Here is a 15,856-nt window from a genome sequence, read left to right as displayed (position 1 = left end):
TTCATAGCAAATAGATGGGAAAACAATGGAAACAGTGACAGACTTTATTTTCTAGGGCTCTAAAATCACTGTGGATGGTGACAGTAGCCATGAAATTAAAAGACGCTGGAAGAGTAACTATGACAGATCTAGACGACATATTAAAAAGCACAGACATCCTTTTGCTGACAAAGGTCCATCTAGTCAAAGTTATGGTTTTTCTAGTAGTCATGTATGGATGTGAGAGTTGGACCATAAAGAAGACTGAGTGCTGAAGAATTGATGCCTTTGAACTGTGGTGTTGGAGAAGACTCTTGAGAGTCCCCTGGACTGCAAGGAGATCAAACCAGTTAATCCTAAAGGAAATAAGTCCTGAATATTCACTGGAAAGACTGATGCTGAAGCTGAAGCTCCAGTACTTTGGCCACCTGATGCAAAGAACTGACTCATTAGAAAAGATCCTGATGCTGGGAAAGAGTGAGGGCAGGAGAAAAAGGAGATGACAGAGGATGAGATGGTTGGATGGTATCACTGACTCAATGGACATGAATTTGAGGAAACTCCAGGAGATGGTGAAGGGCAGGGGAGCCTGGCATGCTGCAGTCCATGGGGTCACAAAGAGTCAGACACAAGTGAGCGACTGAACAACAACTGAGATAGAATTCACATACCACAAAATTTACTCACAGTATCAGATAATCATACAATTAGAACATTTTTATCTCCTCCAAAAAAGAAATCCGACTTCTCATTTACCTCCAACCCCAGCCCGAGGTCACTACTAATCTTCTTTTTGCCTTTATAGATCTCCCTATTCTGGACATTCATATATAATTCCTATTTATATAAATGAAATAATACAATGTATCATCTTTTGTAAGTGGTTTCTTTTATTTAACATTGTTTCAAGGTTCATCCATATTGAAACATGAAATAGTATTTCTTTTATTACCAAACAGTATTGCATTGGGTATGTCACAGTTCTGTCCAGTTTTATTTCTCCTGTTCATCACTTGATGGATATTTGGGTTATTTCCATTATTTGGCTATTATGAATAATATTGCTCTAAACCTTCACGTCTAAATGTTTGAGTGGATGTGTGTTTTCATTTCTCTTGGGTGTATATACTAGGAAAGGAATTGCTAGCTCATACACTAACTCTAACCTTCTGAGAATATGCCAGACTATTTTCCAAAATTTTATATTCTCATCAATAGTATATAATGGTTCCAATTTTTAACACCCTTGCCAATACTTGTGATTACCAATCTTTATAGTATAGTTATCTTAGTGGACGTGAAGCAGTATCTTTTGGTTTTGATTTCCATATCCTTGATGGCTAACAATACTGAGCATCTTTTCATATGCTTATTGATCATTTGTGTTATCTCCTTTAGAGAAGTGGCAATTCTGACCCTTAGATTATTTTTTAACTGGGTTATTTATTTATTATCAGGCCATGCCTTCTTTATCAGATATTTACTAGGAATCTACTATTACTCAGGCTCTGTCCTAGTTCCTGTGGTGGGTTCAAAGTCCACTAGAAACATTTCACAGTTCCCTAATATGCCATGACCCAGAGTTTGAAAAATGCTGTGTTAAAATCTGGCTCTGTGAATGTGTTCCTTGACTGGGTCCCCCGAAGGTGGCAAACTTCTATGAGCCATTTTATCGGGAAACTGAGGCCCGTGGCAGGAGACGCGCTCACGTTGCACAGCTGCAGCCATGATGGAAGCAGAGTTGCTTTTTGTTCTTGGACCACAAGCCATGCTGCCTCTCACAAGTGTCAGCCACTCTAGCATTTCCCTTTGCCCAGAGATTCACCAAGAGACACAAAAATTGTCTCTTTTCATGGAATTGAACTTTCTTGAAGAATCAACTCTCATGCTAGTTAAAGTATGTGTGCACACACATGTGTGCATACACACACACACACACACAATCAGCATATAGGTTCAAGAATCAAAGGTTGTTGTTTATACAAGGGCTTAATTTCCAAAATACACAAACATTTCACACAATGCAATAACAAAAAAAAGTTTTTTAAATGGGCAGAAGACCTTAAATAGACATTTCTACAAAGAAGATATACAGATGGCCAAAAAGCACATTAAAAGATGCTTAACATCTCTAAGTATTAGAGAAATACAAACCAAAACTACAATGAGGTATCGCCTCACACATGTCAGAATGACCTGAATCATAAAAAGTTTACAAATTATAAGTGCTGGAGAGGGAGTGGAGAAATGGAAGCCCTCCTATACTGTTGGTAGGAATGCAAATTGGTACAACCACTATAGAAAGCAGTATGGAGATTCCTCTCAAAATTAAAAATAGACCCAGAATATTTTAAAAATTAAAAATATGACCCAGAAATCCTACTCCTGGGCATATATCCAGACAAAACTCTTAACTTGAAAAAATACATGCACCCCAGTGCTCATTGCAGCTCTATCTGCAATAGCCAAGACATGGAAGCTACCTAACAATGATTGAATAAAGAAGATGTGGTGCATATATACAATGGAATACTCCTCATCCATAAAGAAGAATGAAACAATGCCATTTGCAGCAATCTGGATGGATCTAGAGTTTTGCATATTAAGTCAGAAAGAGAAAGACAAATACCATATGATAATATCACTTATATGTGGAATCTAAAGCATGACACAAATGGTGTATGAAACAAGACTTATAGAGAACAGAACTATGATTGCCAAGTGGAAGAGGGTGTTGGAGGAAGGATGGGTTGGGAGTTTGGCATTAGCAGATGCAAACTATTACACATAGAATGGATAAACAACAAGGATCTAATGTATAGCATGGGGAGCTATATATTCAGTTCAATATCCTGTGACAAACCATAATGGAAAAGAATATGAAAAAGAATGTATATATAGCTGAAGCACTTTGCTGTAGAGCAGAAAATGACACAACATTGCCAACCAACTAAACGTCAATAAAATCATAGTTTTTAAAAGTTGGCATCTATAGATGAGGGATGGAGTGAGGGAACCTGGCTAAAGACATATTGAGAATTAGGGGCAGGGTAGGGCAGGAAGTCAGGGCTCAGTCTCAGGCTTTTCTCCACATTCTGTCCCCGTGTTTTTGGTCCCAAGCAGATGAGGAAACTGATCTATCAGTGTGTGAAGTCAGTGAAAATTTCCATGAAAACTGATACTAGGTAACAATGAGAAAAGAATGAATTGCAAAGTAACGCATTATTTTCAAACTGATGGCACTGCTCAGAGTTTTGATATAGACTCAACTTGGAATAAAGTTGCATGGGAAATGCTCTGTTAGCTTGGAACATGAATGCATCTTTCTTTAGCCAAGCCACTCAAATAAGCCTGGCTACTAAGTTTTCTTTGCAGGATGTTGTCAAGCAACATGGGATATACACAATAAGGTACCAGTTGGTTTTTTGGTTTTTTTTCTGTAGGTGCTATGATTTCCAAAGGTGTAGTTTTTCCACCAGGAGCCACTGTAAGTTATGCATTCCTATAAACAACAATAGATGTCCATAGAACATCTCTCAGAAAATAATATTTTTAAAAGAATACATATATATGTATATACAACTGAATCACTTTGCTGTACAACAGGAATCAACATTGTACCTCATACTTCAATAAAAATAAAGAAAAAGAACATTTCTTAAGCTTCAAAACAGATGATCAATACATAAGATTAAAATAACCAATAATTACTTACTGTTAATTGAACACATACTCTGGTTTTTCAACTACCAAGAATGATGACAGATTTAAAAGTCAAAATGTATATAGCACTGAACTTCCTCATCAACTATTTCAGTTTATTGATGATTCTGGCTAGTTCTCAATTTGCCACACAATTTCCTTTGGAAAAAAAATTTACATCTATTCAGAGCAGAGACATCAAACAATTGATTTTAAGCAATGGTGGTGATTCCAGAACTAAGCAACTAAGTGTCATGTCTTGAAGGTAGTTCTCTGGGGAAGGGATAAGGGAATTGCTGGGGGGTTTGGAGGAAGACAGAGAAGAACCTCAAGGTCAAAGTAAACTACTACAGAGAAGAGTAAAGCTTTGCATAAAATTAGCAGAAAAATATAGACAGATTAAGTTTCTCTTTTTTTTTTTTTCCCCAGGGATAAAGAAAGGTTAGAATGACTGTATTTGTGGAGAACTGGTGAACTGGCAGTGAATAATAACAGGGTTTGAGGATGTGTGGAAAAAAAATTTTTAACCAATAAAAATTTAAAAGTTCAGTACTAATTACTCATGGTTAAATAGCCAATAATGATGAAAAGTGATCCCCTGTCCTACCCCTTCTCACCTTATACATTCATCCCAGAAAGAAGCACCTACAACTTAAAAAAAAAAAATTGTTTCTAATTCTTTCAATGTTACATCCATTTATTCATATAATCTGTGGAAACCACTACTCACTGATACATTTTATGAATGTATGAGGTGAGGACATGAATGGTGAGGAATTAGCTTGTTTATGTCCCCTCTGGTAACTCCCTGATTATACCAATTTCCCCTTCAGAGTACAGTTACGTTATTGTTTTTAGTTTTTCTATTGGTCTCTTTTACAATATATTTACATATCATCTTTGCCCCAGTAGCTGTACTCATCATGCTCTAAGTTCTTATTTAAGTCCTCCATAGACTGTGAGCTCCCAACCCAGGAGGGATGCAGAGTGGGATGAAGAATGGGAAAGGGTTACGGGGGAGAGATGCTGGAGGAGTTCATACCCGAGCTGTATCTTGAGAGCTGGACGGGACAGGTACAGGAAGCAGGGCTGGAATGAGCAGGAAGAGGAATGGCCACGGGCAAAGACACAGGGAGGAAAGAGCATGGGAGACTGGGAACCTGGAAAGGTTCAGTAAGACAGGGGTGAGAAGGCCAAGGGTCCTTCACCGTCTGGCAGGGAATTAAGCCTGCAGCAGAGAGCAGCCACCAGTAGAGATGGTCCTGGGGAGAGAACAGCATGGACCATCTCATTCATGTTTGACCCTGTCTTAGGAACACCTCTTCCTGCTCCTGCCCCAGAGAGATAACAGGTATCCTGCCCACCAACACAATGGCACAGAGCATCATTTTCAGCTTCATTTTCTGAAGGGGTGGGTAAGACTAAATTGGAAGGATTAACTTTTAAATTTTATTAAGACTCCAGATGAGAGAAAGAGGGATGGTATTAAATGTGTACCTATGTTAAAAAAAAAAAAAGTCAAATAATTCCATGATCTAAAATGAAATAAAAAATAAAATGCAGAAATACTGTATTAGTGACTTTTTAATGGTACTAATAGATAATCATAATCCTCGAATAATTGTCTCAATAGACTTGCATTTATGGACTGTATAGAGGAGATTTACATCTTTTTTCATTTACTGCCAATCTTATGCTAACAAGAGTCATATCATTTTGATATAATAACAAAGTGCCTAATTCAATCATCTTGAACATTAATTGATATGTTTGTAGCTGAGTCTCCAGTTAATTACCTGTCTTTTTTGTTTAATTTTGAGATTTAAGTCTGCTTCTCATCCAGTCTTGTCTGTCTGTGTTCTACATACATCCATGACCTTCATCTTGTATTATCGAGAGAAAAAAAATTCTTGCAAAGCATTTTCTACTCCTGTACTTATTTAATATATTCACATTTTCTGATTCATCTTTCCTTTTATAATTATATTTTAAAGTCATATTAAGTCTGCAGAGATAGTAGAATAAATGTCTCTCTTCTAACGAACATTTTGTTTAAGCCAAAGTCTTTTTTCCCCCCTGCGTCAGATCTTTTATTTATTTCTTCAAATTTATCTTTTAAGGTTCTAAAGAAGAATCTTTTAATCAAGAACCTTTTAAGTCATTGTTTATATTATTTTGAGGACCTTGACATTTCCAAGTGGGATTTTTCTGGAACTTATTTGTGTTCTACTTTATTAATACTGATACTTGCTTACATCTAAACACATTCCTAGGCCTACAAGATTTCTACTTCTATTAATTGTTTAATCTCAGCAGGATGAAGAAAGTAAAGAGGTGTGAAGACCAAGACAAACCCCTAAATAAAACAAAAATGATTAATTAATGGCAGTGCTGAAGACTAGAACTCAGACCTGTGAGCTTCCAAAAGGAATAAGCTTTTGGGAGGCCACTGAAAGCATTTTCTTGCAATTAAGGCGACTGGCTCACTATTCTTCACTTTTTATTTTATTTTTTCATTTGAAGAGTGAATGAGGGCTTCCCCGGTGGCTCACTGGTGAAGAATCCACCTGCCAATGCAGCAGACACAGGTTCAATCCCTGGTCCGGGGAGATCCCACATGCCCCGGGGCAAATAAGCCTGTGCACCACAACTTTTGAGCCTGTGCTCTGGAGTCTGGGAGCCACAACTCCTGAAGCCCACATGTTATAATTACTGAAGCCCACGTGCCTAGAGTCGATGCTCCGCAACAAGAGAAGGCGCTGCAATGAGAAGCCCGAGCGCCACAACTTGAGAGTAGCTCCTCACCGCCCCTAGAGAAGAGCCCATGCAGCAAGGGAGACCCATCATGCCAGAAATAAATAAATAAACAGAATTATTTTTAAGAAAAGAGGGAGTGATCATTCCTATTTCTGAATTCAATTTCACTCATTCAACATTTATTGAGGGCCAATGAAGTACTAGCAGTGTCCATGGAAAGTAAAAGTACAAACCTGCTTTCTGCTTTTATTCTCTCATTAAACATTTAATATAGAACTCATGCCAAATAAGATCTTAGCAATTGCCTTGCTCTTTGGAAAGAATACTTGGAAACAAAACTGCTGTTCTTTAAGCACTGAGTTCACACAGCTCAAAACATAACAAAAATCAGTCTTAATAAACATATCACTCATTTGATTCTCCAGATGAAATAGCTATCTTCTAAATAAAAATAACTAAAAATCTTTAGGTTTCTCTTCCTTGTTCAGGTCTGTATCACACATTATCTGAAACCAACATAATTTGCTTTATATCATTTTAATATTGTCATCCCCTTTGTATCCTTTTTTCCAACAATGATTGCTTTTCTCTTTTCTTTGATTAGGCAAACATATAATTCAGAGGGAAGTAAGACAATCAGTTTTAAAGCAAGTACATTCCTGGTATCATTATCCTGTCTTTCCCTCAAACAGCTGGATATTCTGTTACCAACCTGTTACTGAAAGGGAAAAAAATGGGCAAAAATATAATACACAAAATACAATTAATTCTAATAATGATGAAGGGTAAAAGTATCTGTATGATAAATTTCTGCAACAAAGTGTGTGTGTTAGTCACTCAGTCGTGTCCAACTCTTTGCAACCCCATGAATTGTAGCCCACCAGGCTCCTCTACACGGAATTCTCTAGGGAAGAATACTGGACTGGGTTGCTGTTCCTTGCTGCAGGAGATCTTCCCGACCTAGGGACTGAACTCAGGTCTCCTGCATTATAAGCAGATCCTTTACCATCTGAGCCACCAGGAAAACCCATTGGCAAGTAACTATTAAAATATCAGTCAAGATTATGATGGTCAATGAAAATGAAGGCATAACTCAAATGTCCAAAAGTAAAATTCCTGGCCAATATAAGACTGGATGATCACCGTGTGCTGGCTCTGGGAACCAGACTGCTGCTGCTAAGTCGCTTCAGTCGTGTCCAACTCTGTGTGACCCCAGAGACGGCAGCCCACCAGGCCCCGCCATCCTTGGGATTCTCCAGGCCAGAACACTGGAGTGGGTTGCCATTTCCTTCTCCAATGCATGAAAGTGAAAAGTGAAAGTGAAGTCGCTCAGTCACGTCCAACTCTTCACAACCCCATGGACTTCAGCCTACCAGGCTCCTCCGTCCATGGGATTTTCCAGGCAAGAGTACTGGGAACCAGACTACCCGGGCTCAAATTCTAGCTCTGTCAACTTAGTAGCTCTGCAAATTTGGGGCAGTTATTATTTAAGTTCTCTGCACCTCAGTTTCCTTATCTGTTGAATGAGAGTAATAGTGCCTGTAAACACAGTCCATGGAATTCTCCAGGCCAGAACACTGGAGTGGGTAGCCTTTCCCTTCTCCAGGGGATCTTCCCAACCCAGGGATTGAACCCAGGTCTCCTGAATTGCAGGCGGATTCTTTACCAGCTGGGCCACCGGGGAAGCCCTATTCAGTGCCACACACTGTCAACTCTGATTGTTTTAATACATCAAACAATTTCATAGAAACTTAATGCTTTATCATTCATTTTGCTTCATGATGGAGTTCCAGAACAATTTGTAGGTTTTATATATTCTTTAACTTTTATCATTTGAATACTCTTTTCCTGGTCAAGTGGAGAAGGAAATGGCAATCCACCCCAGTATTCTTGCCTGGAGAATTCCATGGACAGAGGAGTCTGGTGGGCTACAGTTCATGGGGTCATAAAGAGTCTGATACAACTGAGTGACTAACACTTTCCTGGTCAAGACAAATGTCAATTACATCTTTCCACTTCAGGATTTTCAAACCTAGCTCTAGGGAAATGATTCTTATTCTTTGAAGTTATGGGGCCCTGAGTGAAATGGGTGTAACAGATTATGGGGGACAGTCTCTAATACATAGGGCCTCCCCACCCCTTTACTTCTTCCAACACCTCATCTCTTCTGTTAATTACATTTCCAGAAATCAGGACTGCTTTTATCAGTGGCTATCCACTGATATCAAAAGGATAACTATATACATATATAAGACAGGTACAAAGACAATGGGCTAGAAAGCCTGCTTTCAGCTACTTTGGGAACAAAAGGGTATTTGCTATATTTCGTTTTTCTATTAAGGCCCTGGCCTGACTTATTTTTCCCCCTTATTCAAAGTTAAGCCAGGAAATAATACATTTTATTTTTTTTTTAGTTAAAAAACGAGAATAGAAAAGGGCCTCATTTAGTAATGAAGGGAACATAACCTTTATTCAATGCAAAGGGCACCAGAGTCTATATTCATCCAGGCGCCAAAGAGCCCTCTAAGCTTTAAAAACTAATTACAGGAGGAGAGTGTGATTTTTCAGTCTTTCTGGCTCATGCCATGCTCCTGCGGTACTCTAACGTGCTAAATCAAGGCTCTGTCAACTCTACCACATTGGAATATCAATGAAGAATGTCCCCTCCACTTACCTTTGGTTTCAGGATAGAGAATGTGATAGATTAAGAGACAAGAATCGATCACATACAAAGCAAAATAGACATAAAAGATTATTTTTCTTCTGTTAAAGTAAACAGAATGTGTTTTCAACCCATGTCTATTTGCATGCAGAAACATGAACAAATATCTAAGGCATCTCATTCAGCAAAATAAACCAGATAATATGGAAAAATTTATATAAAATTCAAGCACAGGCAAAACTAAACAACAGTGATGAAAGTCAGAACAGTGGTTACCTTGAGGTAACCTTCTGGGTATAAGAAAAGTTTCCTATTTTTGACCTGGGAGGTGGTTACATGAGTTAAATAACATGTAACATTTCACTGAGTTATATACCTAAGATGAACATCTTACTTCATGGATATAATAATTCACCAAAAATTTTAAAAATATGTATGATTTGTTGTGCCTTCAAATTTAAGATGGAATGTAACAATTCAAATCACATACAGAAAAGAACAAAGCCAAGAACTAAATTCTAGCTCTTTTAAATCAGACATATGAGGTGGTATACGGAGGCTCATCTCTTGATTAGCATTCTCTATTTCTAAATAGGGCTAGGGGCCCTTCCCTTTAACTCTAAGCTTTTGAAGACAACGAATAAAACTGGGGGGAAGGAGGCTTCAGAGGGAGGGGATATATGTATACATAAAACTAATTCACTTTGTTGCACAGCAGAAATTAACGTAACATTGTAAAGCAATTATACTCCAGTAAAAAAAGTTGATTGAGAGGGCAAGCTCTTACTACCACTTTGGGAAAATATTTGGCAGTGTGCACTACAATTGAACATATGCATATGCTATGACCAGCAATTTGAATCCTACAATATAAGCAACAGAAACATATACATATGATTACCAAGAGAGGTAGAGTAGAATATACAAAGAGTACTATTTGTAACAGTTTCAAATTAGAAACTGCCCAGGTGTAACTCACAGGAGTAAAATAAATGAGTGCATATATACACACATACACATTCAAACGATACAACATTAAAAAAATACGTATGGTGTATTCACATTCATTGTTGTTCAGCTGCTAAGTCATGTCTGACTCTTTGCAACCCCATGGGCTGCACATAATGAAATATGATATAGAGTACAGAGTAATAAGGACCTATACACAAGAATATGGATGAATCTTGTCAACATAATGTGGAACAAATGGAGCCAGTCATAAAATATATAACTGCATGATTCCATTAAAAACAAAAATCCCCAAACAGATTAAACTAATCTAGGTACTTAAAGGTAAGATACAGGTAACTTTTAAAGAGGTGACTAGTGACCAGGAGGAACTATAAGGCTCACTATCATTTTGTCCTGTTTTTTGTTGCTATTATTCTGTTTCTTGATCTGGATACTGGTTACGCAACAAAAAGTATGAAAATTTGCCAAACTGTGCCTTTGACATGTGCACATGTAAGCAGATAGAGGCAATATAAGCAGAGAGATGGAAACTCTAAGAAAGAATCATAAGGAAATGCTAGAAATCAAACAAGCCATAACAGAAATGAAGAATGCTTTTGATGGTCTTATTTAATAGGCTGGACATAACCAAGGAAAGAATCAATGAGCTTTAAGAAATGGCAATGAAAATTTCCAAAAGCCAAACCCAAAGACAAAAAATGAAAAGACAGAACAGAATATCCAAGAACAGAGGAACAATTTAAAAAGGTATAATGTATGTTTGGGCATACTAGAAGGAGAAGAAAGAGAAAAAAAAAATTAAAACAATAATGACTGGGAATTTCCCCAAACCAATGACACTCATTAAATCACCATGATCCATGAAGTTCAGAGATCATCACCATGAAACACACACACACATACAAGATTTGAATAGTGCAAAATCAAAAACAAAGAAAGGAATTTTGCAAGAAGCCAGAGGAAAAAATTACCCTATACACAGAAAAACAAGGATAAAAATTACATTGGACTTTTCTTCAAAAACCATAAAGCAAGAATAGTGAAGTGAAATACTTAAAAGTGCTGGAAGAATTATCAACCTAGAAATTTGAACCCTGTGAAATTATTCTTCAAAAGCGAGGGAAAAAATAAACACTTTTTCCAACAAACATTGAAGGAATTTGTCTTCAATAGACCTGTCTTATAAGAAATGCTAAAAGAAGTTCTTTAGGAAGAAAGAAAATATAGGTGAGAAACCTGGACCTACATTTAAAAAGGAAGAGAATTAAAGAAGGAATAATTAAAGGTAAATAAAACCTTTTATTTCTCTTATTCTTAATTGATCTATAGGTAACAGTTTGTTCAAAATAATAATAGCAACATTTATACAGTGATTATAGTTTATGGATAAATGGAATAAATGGCAGCAATGTTACAAGGGATGGGAGGAAAGAATTAGGACTACTCTGTTATAATGTACTTTTATTAGTCACAAAAGTATGTTGCAAACTCTAGTGCAACCTCTAAAAAAGCAAAAAAGAAAAAAAAACAAATATATACACTAAGGTGATACAGTTGAATTACACAAAAACACTCAAAACCAGACAGCAGAAAAGCACAGTCCATTTTTAAAAAATCATTAAGTTTGATTTTGTTAAAATTAAAAACTTCTGTTCTATGAAAGGCTCTATGAAGAGAATGAAAAGACAAGGCATAGACTGAAAGTTTTTGTAAACACCTGTCAACTGAAGAAGTGGTATCCAAAATATACAAAGGACTTTTAAAGCTCAACAGTAAGAAAATACACAACCTAATTGAAAAATGGGAAAACATCTGAACAGATATCTTACTCTCTCTCTATATATATGTATATATATATATATATATACACACACACACACATACATGTATATACATACATATATATGTGTACACACACACACCCACATAGGCTTCCCTGGTGGTTCAGTGGTAAAAAATCTGACTGCAATGCAGGAGACTTTGGTTCGATCCCTCGGTTGGGAAGATCCCCTGGAGGACAGCATGGCAACCCACTCTAGTATTCCTGCCTGGAGAATACCAAGGACAGAGGAGCCTGGCGGGCTACAGTCCATAGGGTCGCACAGAGTCAGACACGACTGAAGTGACTAAGCAGCAGTCACTGCTTTAATAAATTCTTATTTATTAAATAAAAAATGAGATGATGCTAAATGTCATATGTCATTAAAGAAAGAAAAGAAAGTGAAGTCGCTCAGTCGTATCCGACTCTTTGTGACCCCATGGACTGTAGCCTACCAGGCTCCTCCATCCATGGGATTTTCCAGGCAAGAATACTGGAGTGGATTACCATTTCCTTCTCCAGGAGATCTTCCCAACCCATGGTTTGAACCTGGGTCTCCCACATTGTAGGCAGATGCTTTACTGTCTGAGCCACTAGGGAAGTCTGACATACGTCATTAGGGAAATACAAATGAAAACGATGAGATCACCAGACACCGGTAAGAACGTACCAAATCTGAAACACTGATACCACCATATGCTAGCAAGGATATGGAACAGCGGGAACCCCCATTCCCTGTCAGTGGGAATGCAGAATGGGACTGCCACTTTGGAGCAGTTTGGCAATTTCTTACAAAACTAAACATACTCTTGTCATACAATCTAACAGCCATATTCTTCAGTATTTACCCAAATGAGCTGAAAACTTACATCCACAAAGAAACCTGCACATGAAAGTTTATAGCAGCTTTATGGATAACTGCCAAAACTTGGAAGCAATCAAGACACCTAACAGCAGGTGAACAGAAAAACAAATTCTGGTATGTCCATACAATGAAATGTTATTCAGACATCTCAAAAAAAAAAAAAAAAAAAAAAAGAGCTATCAAGCCACAAAATGACAGAGCTTAAGTGCATAGGGCTAAGCAAAAGAAGTGAATATGAAAAGGCCACATACTGTATGATTCCAACTATATGACATTCTGGAAAAGGCAAAACTACGAGGCAGAAGAGAAAACAGGGGTTGCCAGGGATTGGAGGAGAGAAGGGCTGGATGAACAGGAAGAGCATAGAGGATTTTTAGGGCAGAGAAACTATTATTCTTAGTGATACTGAAATGGTTACATTTACTTTAACCGGTGAATGGATACATCACTAGACATTTTTCAAAACTCATAAAATGTACAAGACAAAGAGTGAACCCCAATGTGAACTACAGACTTCAGCTGATAATAATGTCGGTATCAGCTTACCAGTTTTAACAAATGTACCTCATTGCTGCAAGGTATTAAAAGTAGAGGAAACTGGGGGGTAAGGGTGCGTGAGGGGTCACATGGGAACTATGCATCTTCTACTCAATATTTTTAACAAACCTAAAACTGCTCCCTTATACAAATAAAAATCTATTAATTAAAAAATTACATATATATTCACATATATGTGTATTTTCTTACATATATATGTTTTCTCATATCAATGTAACTAGCTGACAAGTTTTCCTGAGATAATGTGAAATATAAGGAAGAAAACATAAATTGTTGTTGTTGTTCAGTCGCTAAGTTGTGTCCAACTCTTTGCAACCCATGAACTGTGGCACACCAGACTTGACTATAAGAACCTTTGTTGGTAAAGTGATGACTCTGCTTTTTAATACTGTCTAGCTTTGTTATAGCTATTCTTCCAAAGAGCAAGCATCTTTTAATTTCTTGGTTGCAGTCACCATGTGCATTGATTTTGGAGCCCCAGAAAATGAAATCTGACACTGTTTCCACATTTTCCCCATCCCTTTGCCATGAAGTGATTGGACTGGATGCCATGATTTTAGTTTTCTGAATGCTGAATTTTAAGTCAGCTTTTTCACTCTCCTCTTTCACCTTCATCAAGAGGTATTATGTTAAATTATAGATGAACTTTTGAGTCTCATGATTTTGAGGAAGTTTTAAATGGCACGATAGCAATTTTTCATAATAAAATAGTAAAGATATGGCACCACAGTATACAAATACAGTTAACTTCGTGAACAGTAAAGGCCTATTTATCTACAGTTGCAGCCCACATTCTGAGAAGGAGACGAGCTCACAGCTCTGTGATGAATTAAAAGTAAAATACTGGTCACTACTTCTTTTATTCCTTTTCTGGTCTTTGCTTCTTTAAAGTGCTTTTACTTTATTTTATTAATATTTATTCATTCACTTGGATAGGCAAAAAGACAATAAGAATAAACCTAATTTCAATGTGACAAAATATTACCTCCACTTCTCCCCTACCTTTCCACCAATTTACACAGCTCTAAAATGACAGAGGTGAAAATATTTCACTGTGCCAGGCCAGCCACGTGAAATTCAAGAGCATCAACAGATTAGGCCACATTTTCACTGATAAAGAAATAAACTGTACAAAGGTAAATACTGCGTGATAAAGTTGAGAGACTTCATTTTTGTCAAAACATGCAGGAAACAATTGGAAATAAAGCATTGTATATGCACAAATGTGGGAAGCACACCTGCGTTTCCACAAGGCTCACCTAAGTTCTATGAACTGGAGAGCATGTTAAGAACAACTGCAAGATATAACATAAACGTACAAGGGCAAGGACTTTTTAAATGTTTTTACCTTATGAAATCTTCTTCCTCTTCTCTCTTTGACCTCAGCTGTTTGGGTTGAGCCATATTCATCCAGTTTGGTAGAGATTTCAAGAGCCTGCTGATATCATCATCTTTTGCCCAAGATGCACTGATGACAAGTTTTTCCTCAGACTGGACGATACCCCTGAACACAACCAACAGAAAAGAGACACTTCAGGACACTGCCTGGCTTCATCAGCATTTTCCATCTACCTTTGTTGCTGGAAAAAGATGCCGTGCTCATCTCTCTTATTAACCTAACCCATTATCCAGCTGGAGACATGACATCCACTAATAGGTCACCTTTGTGGGAAACATCATTTCTAGATTCCATTCTTAGTTTCTTCATTGTTGAGTAATTGTGAAACTACTAATATTAATTAGCTCCCCTTATCCTAGTTAATCCCTAAGGAGAAATAAAAGTGTATGGTAGGTCTTTTGGGGGTGGGGGGTGGGAAGGAATTCGTTCAAGAAAGATGTTGAACAAACAAAAACTGGGTTAACCATAAAGACAGTACAATTAAACAACAACATAAATGATATCTGAAAGGTGATGGAAGTGTTACAAAGGGTTGTTCTCTGACCTCTTGGTTTAAACTACCAGTTAGCGCTACTTGAAGGTGTTTTTTGAACCATGGACACCCCTCTATTCAAAGCAAATCCACCATCAGAGAGAAACCTTCTGCCCTTGATGTCAGGCAGAAAAAGTCTTTGATTACTGTTCTCTCCAGTGGGCTCTGACAAGTGACCTGGAGTGACAGACTTCAAGTCCTTTAATAGGGCCCATGGGTGAGCTATTAACACTGCTCTTACCAAAACATACCTGGAAAGTCATCGTGAACACTCAGTTCCAACTTAATTAAAAAGCTTCCCTTTCCGTTCAACATTTCTGTCACTGTAACTAATTTCAATGGTCTAGAAATCCTCCTCAGCAATTCTAGGTGACAGAATGGCATTTATTTATGAAAGGACTGCTAATTAGCTGGCGAGCCCTCTGAAGCTGAGAAGTTCTCTCCATCACAGGCAGGAATTTATGTTGGTATAATGGTTATACTGAAGAACATGATGCCCTTCTAAATACAATACATACATAGTGTATATGCTTGGATGTATGACAAAACCTCCTTTACCCAACTGACAATGTACGTAGACAGAAGTTGCTGACACCTAAAAACCTTGACTC

General features: G+C 37.5%; 1 protein-coding gene across 2 annotated transcripts in view; it reads right to left on the bottom strand.

Moving 5' to 3' along the window:
• EXOC4 (exocyst complex component 4) overlaps positions 1-15,856 on the bottom strand; it is an 811,527-nt gene that overhangs the window by 133,356 nt on the left and 662,315 nt on the right. For both annotated transcript variants that reach the window (XM_043871686.1, XM_043871687.1), the window contains exon 13: positions 14,663-14,818. In XM_043871686.1, coding sequence (XP_043727621.1) covers positions 14,663-14,818 — 156 coding nt within the window. The remainder of the gene's footprint in view (positions 1-14,662; positions 14,819-15,856) is intronic.

Source organism: Cervus elaphus, chromosome 18 (assembly GCF_910594005.1).
Source record: "Cervus elaphus chromosome 18, mCerEla1.1, whole genome shotgun sequence".
Taxonomy (NCBI): domain Eukaryota; kingdom Metazoa; phylum Chordata; class Mammalia; order Artiodactyla; family Cervidae; genus Cervus; species Cervus elaphus.
This window is presented reverse-complemented; position numbering and strand designations above follow the sequence as displayed.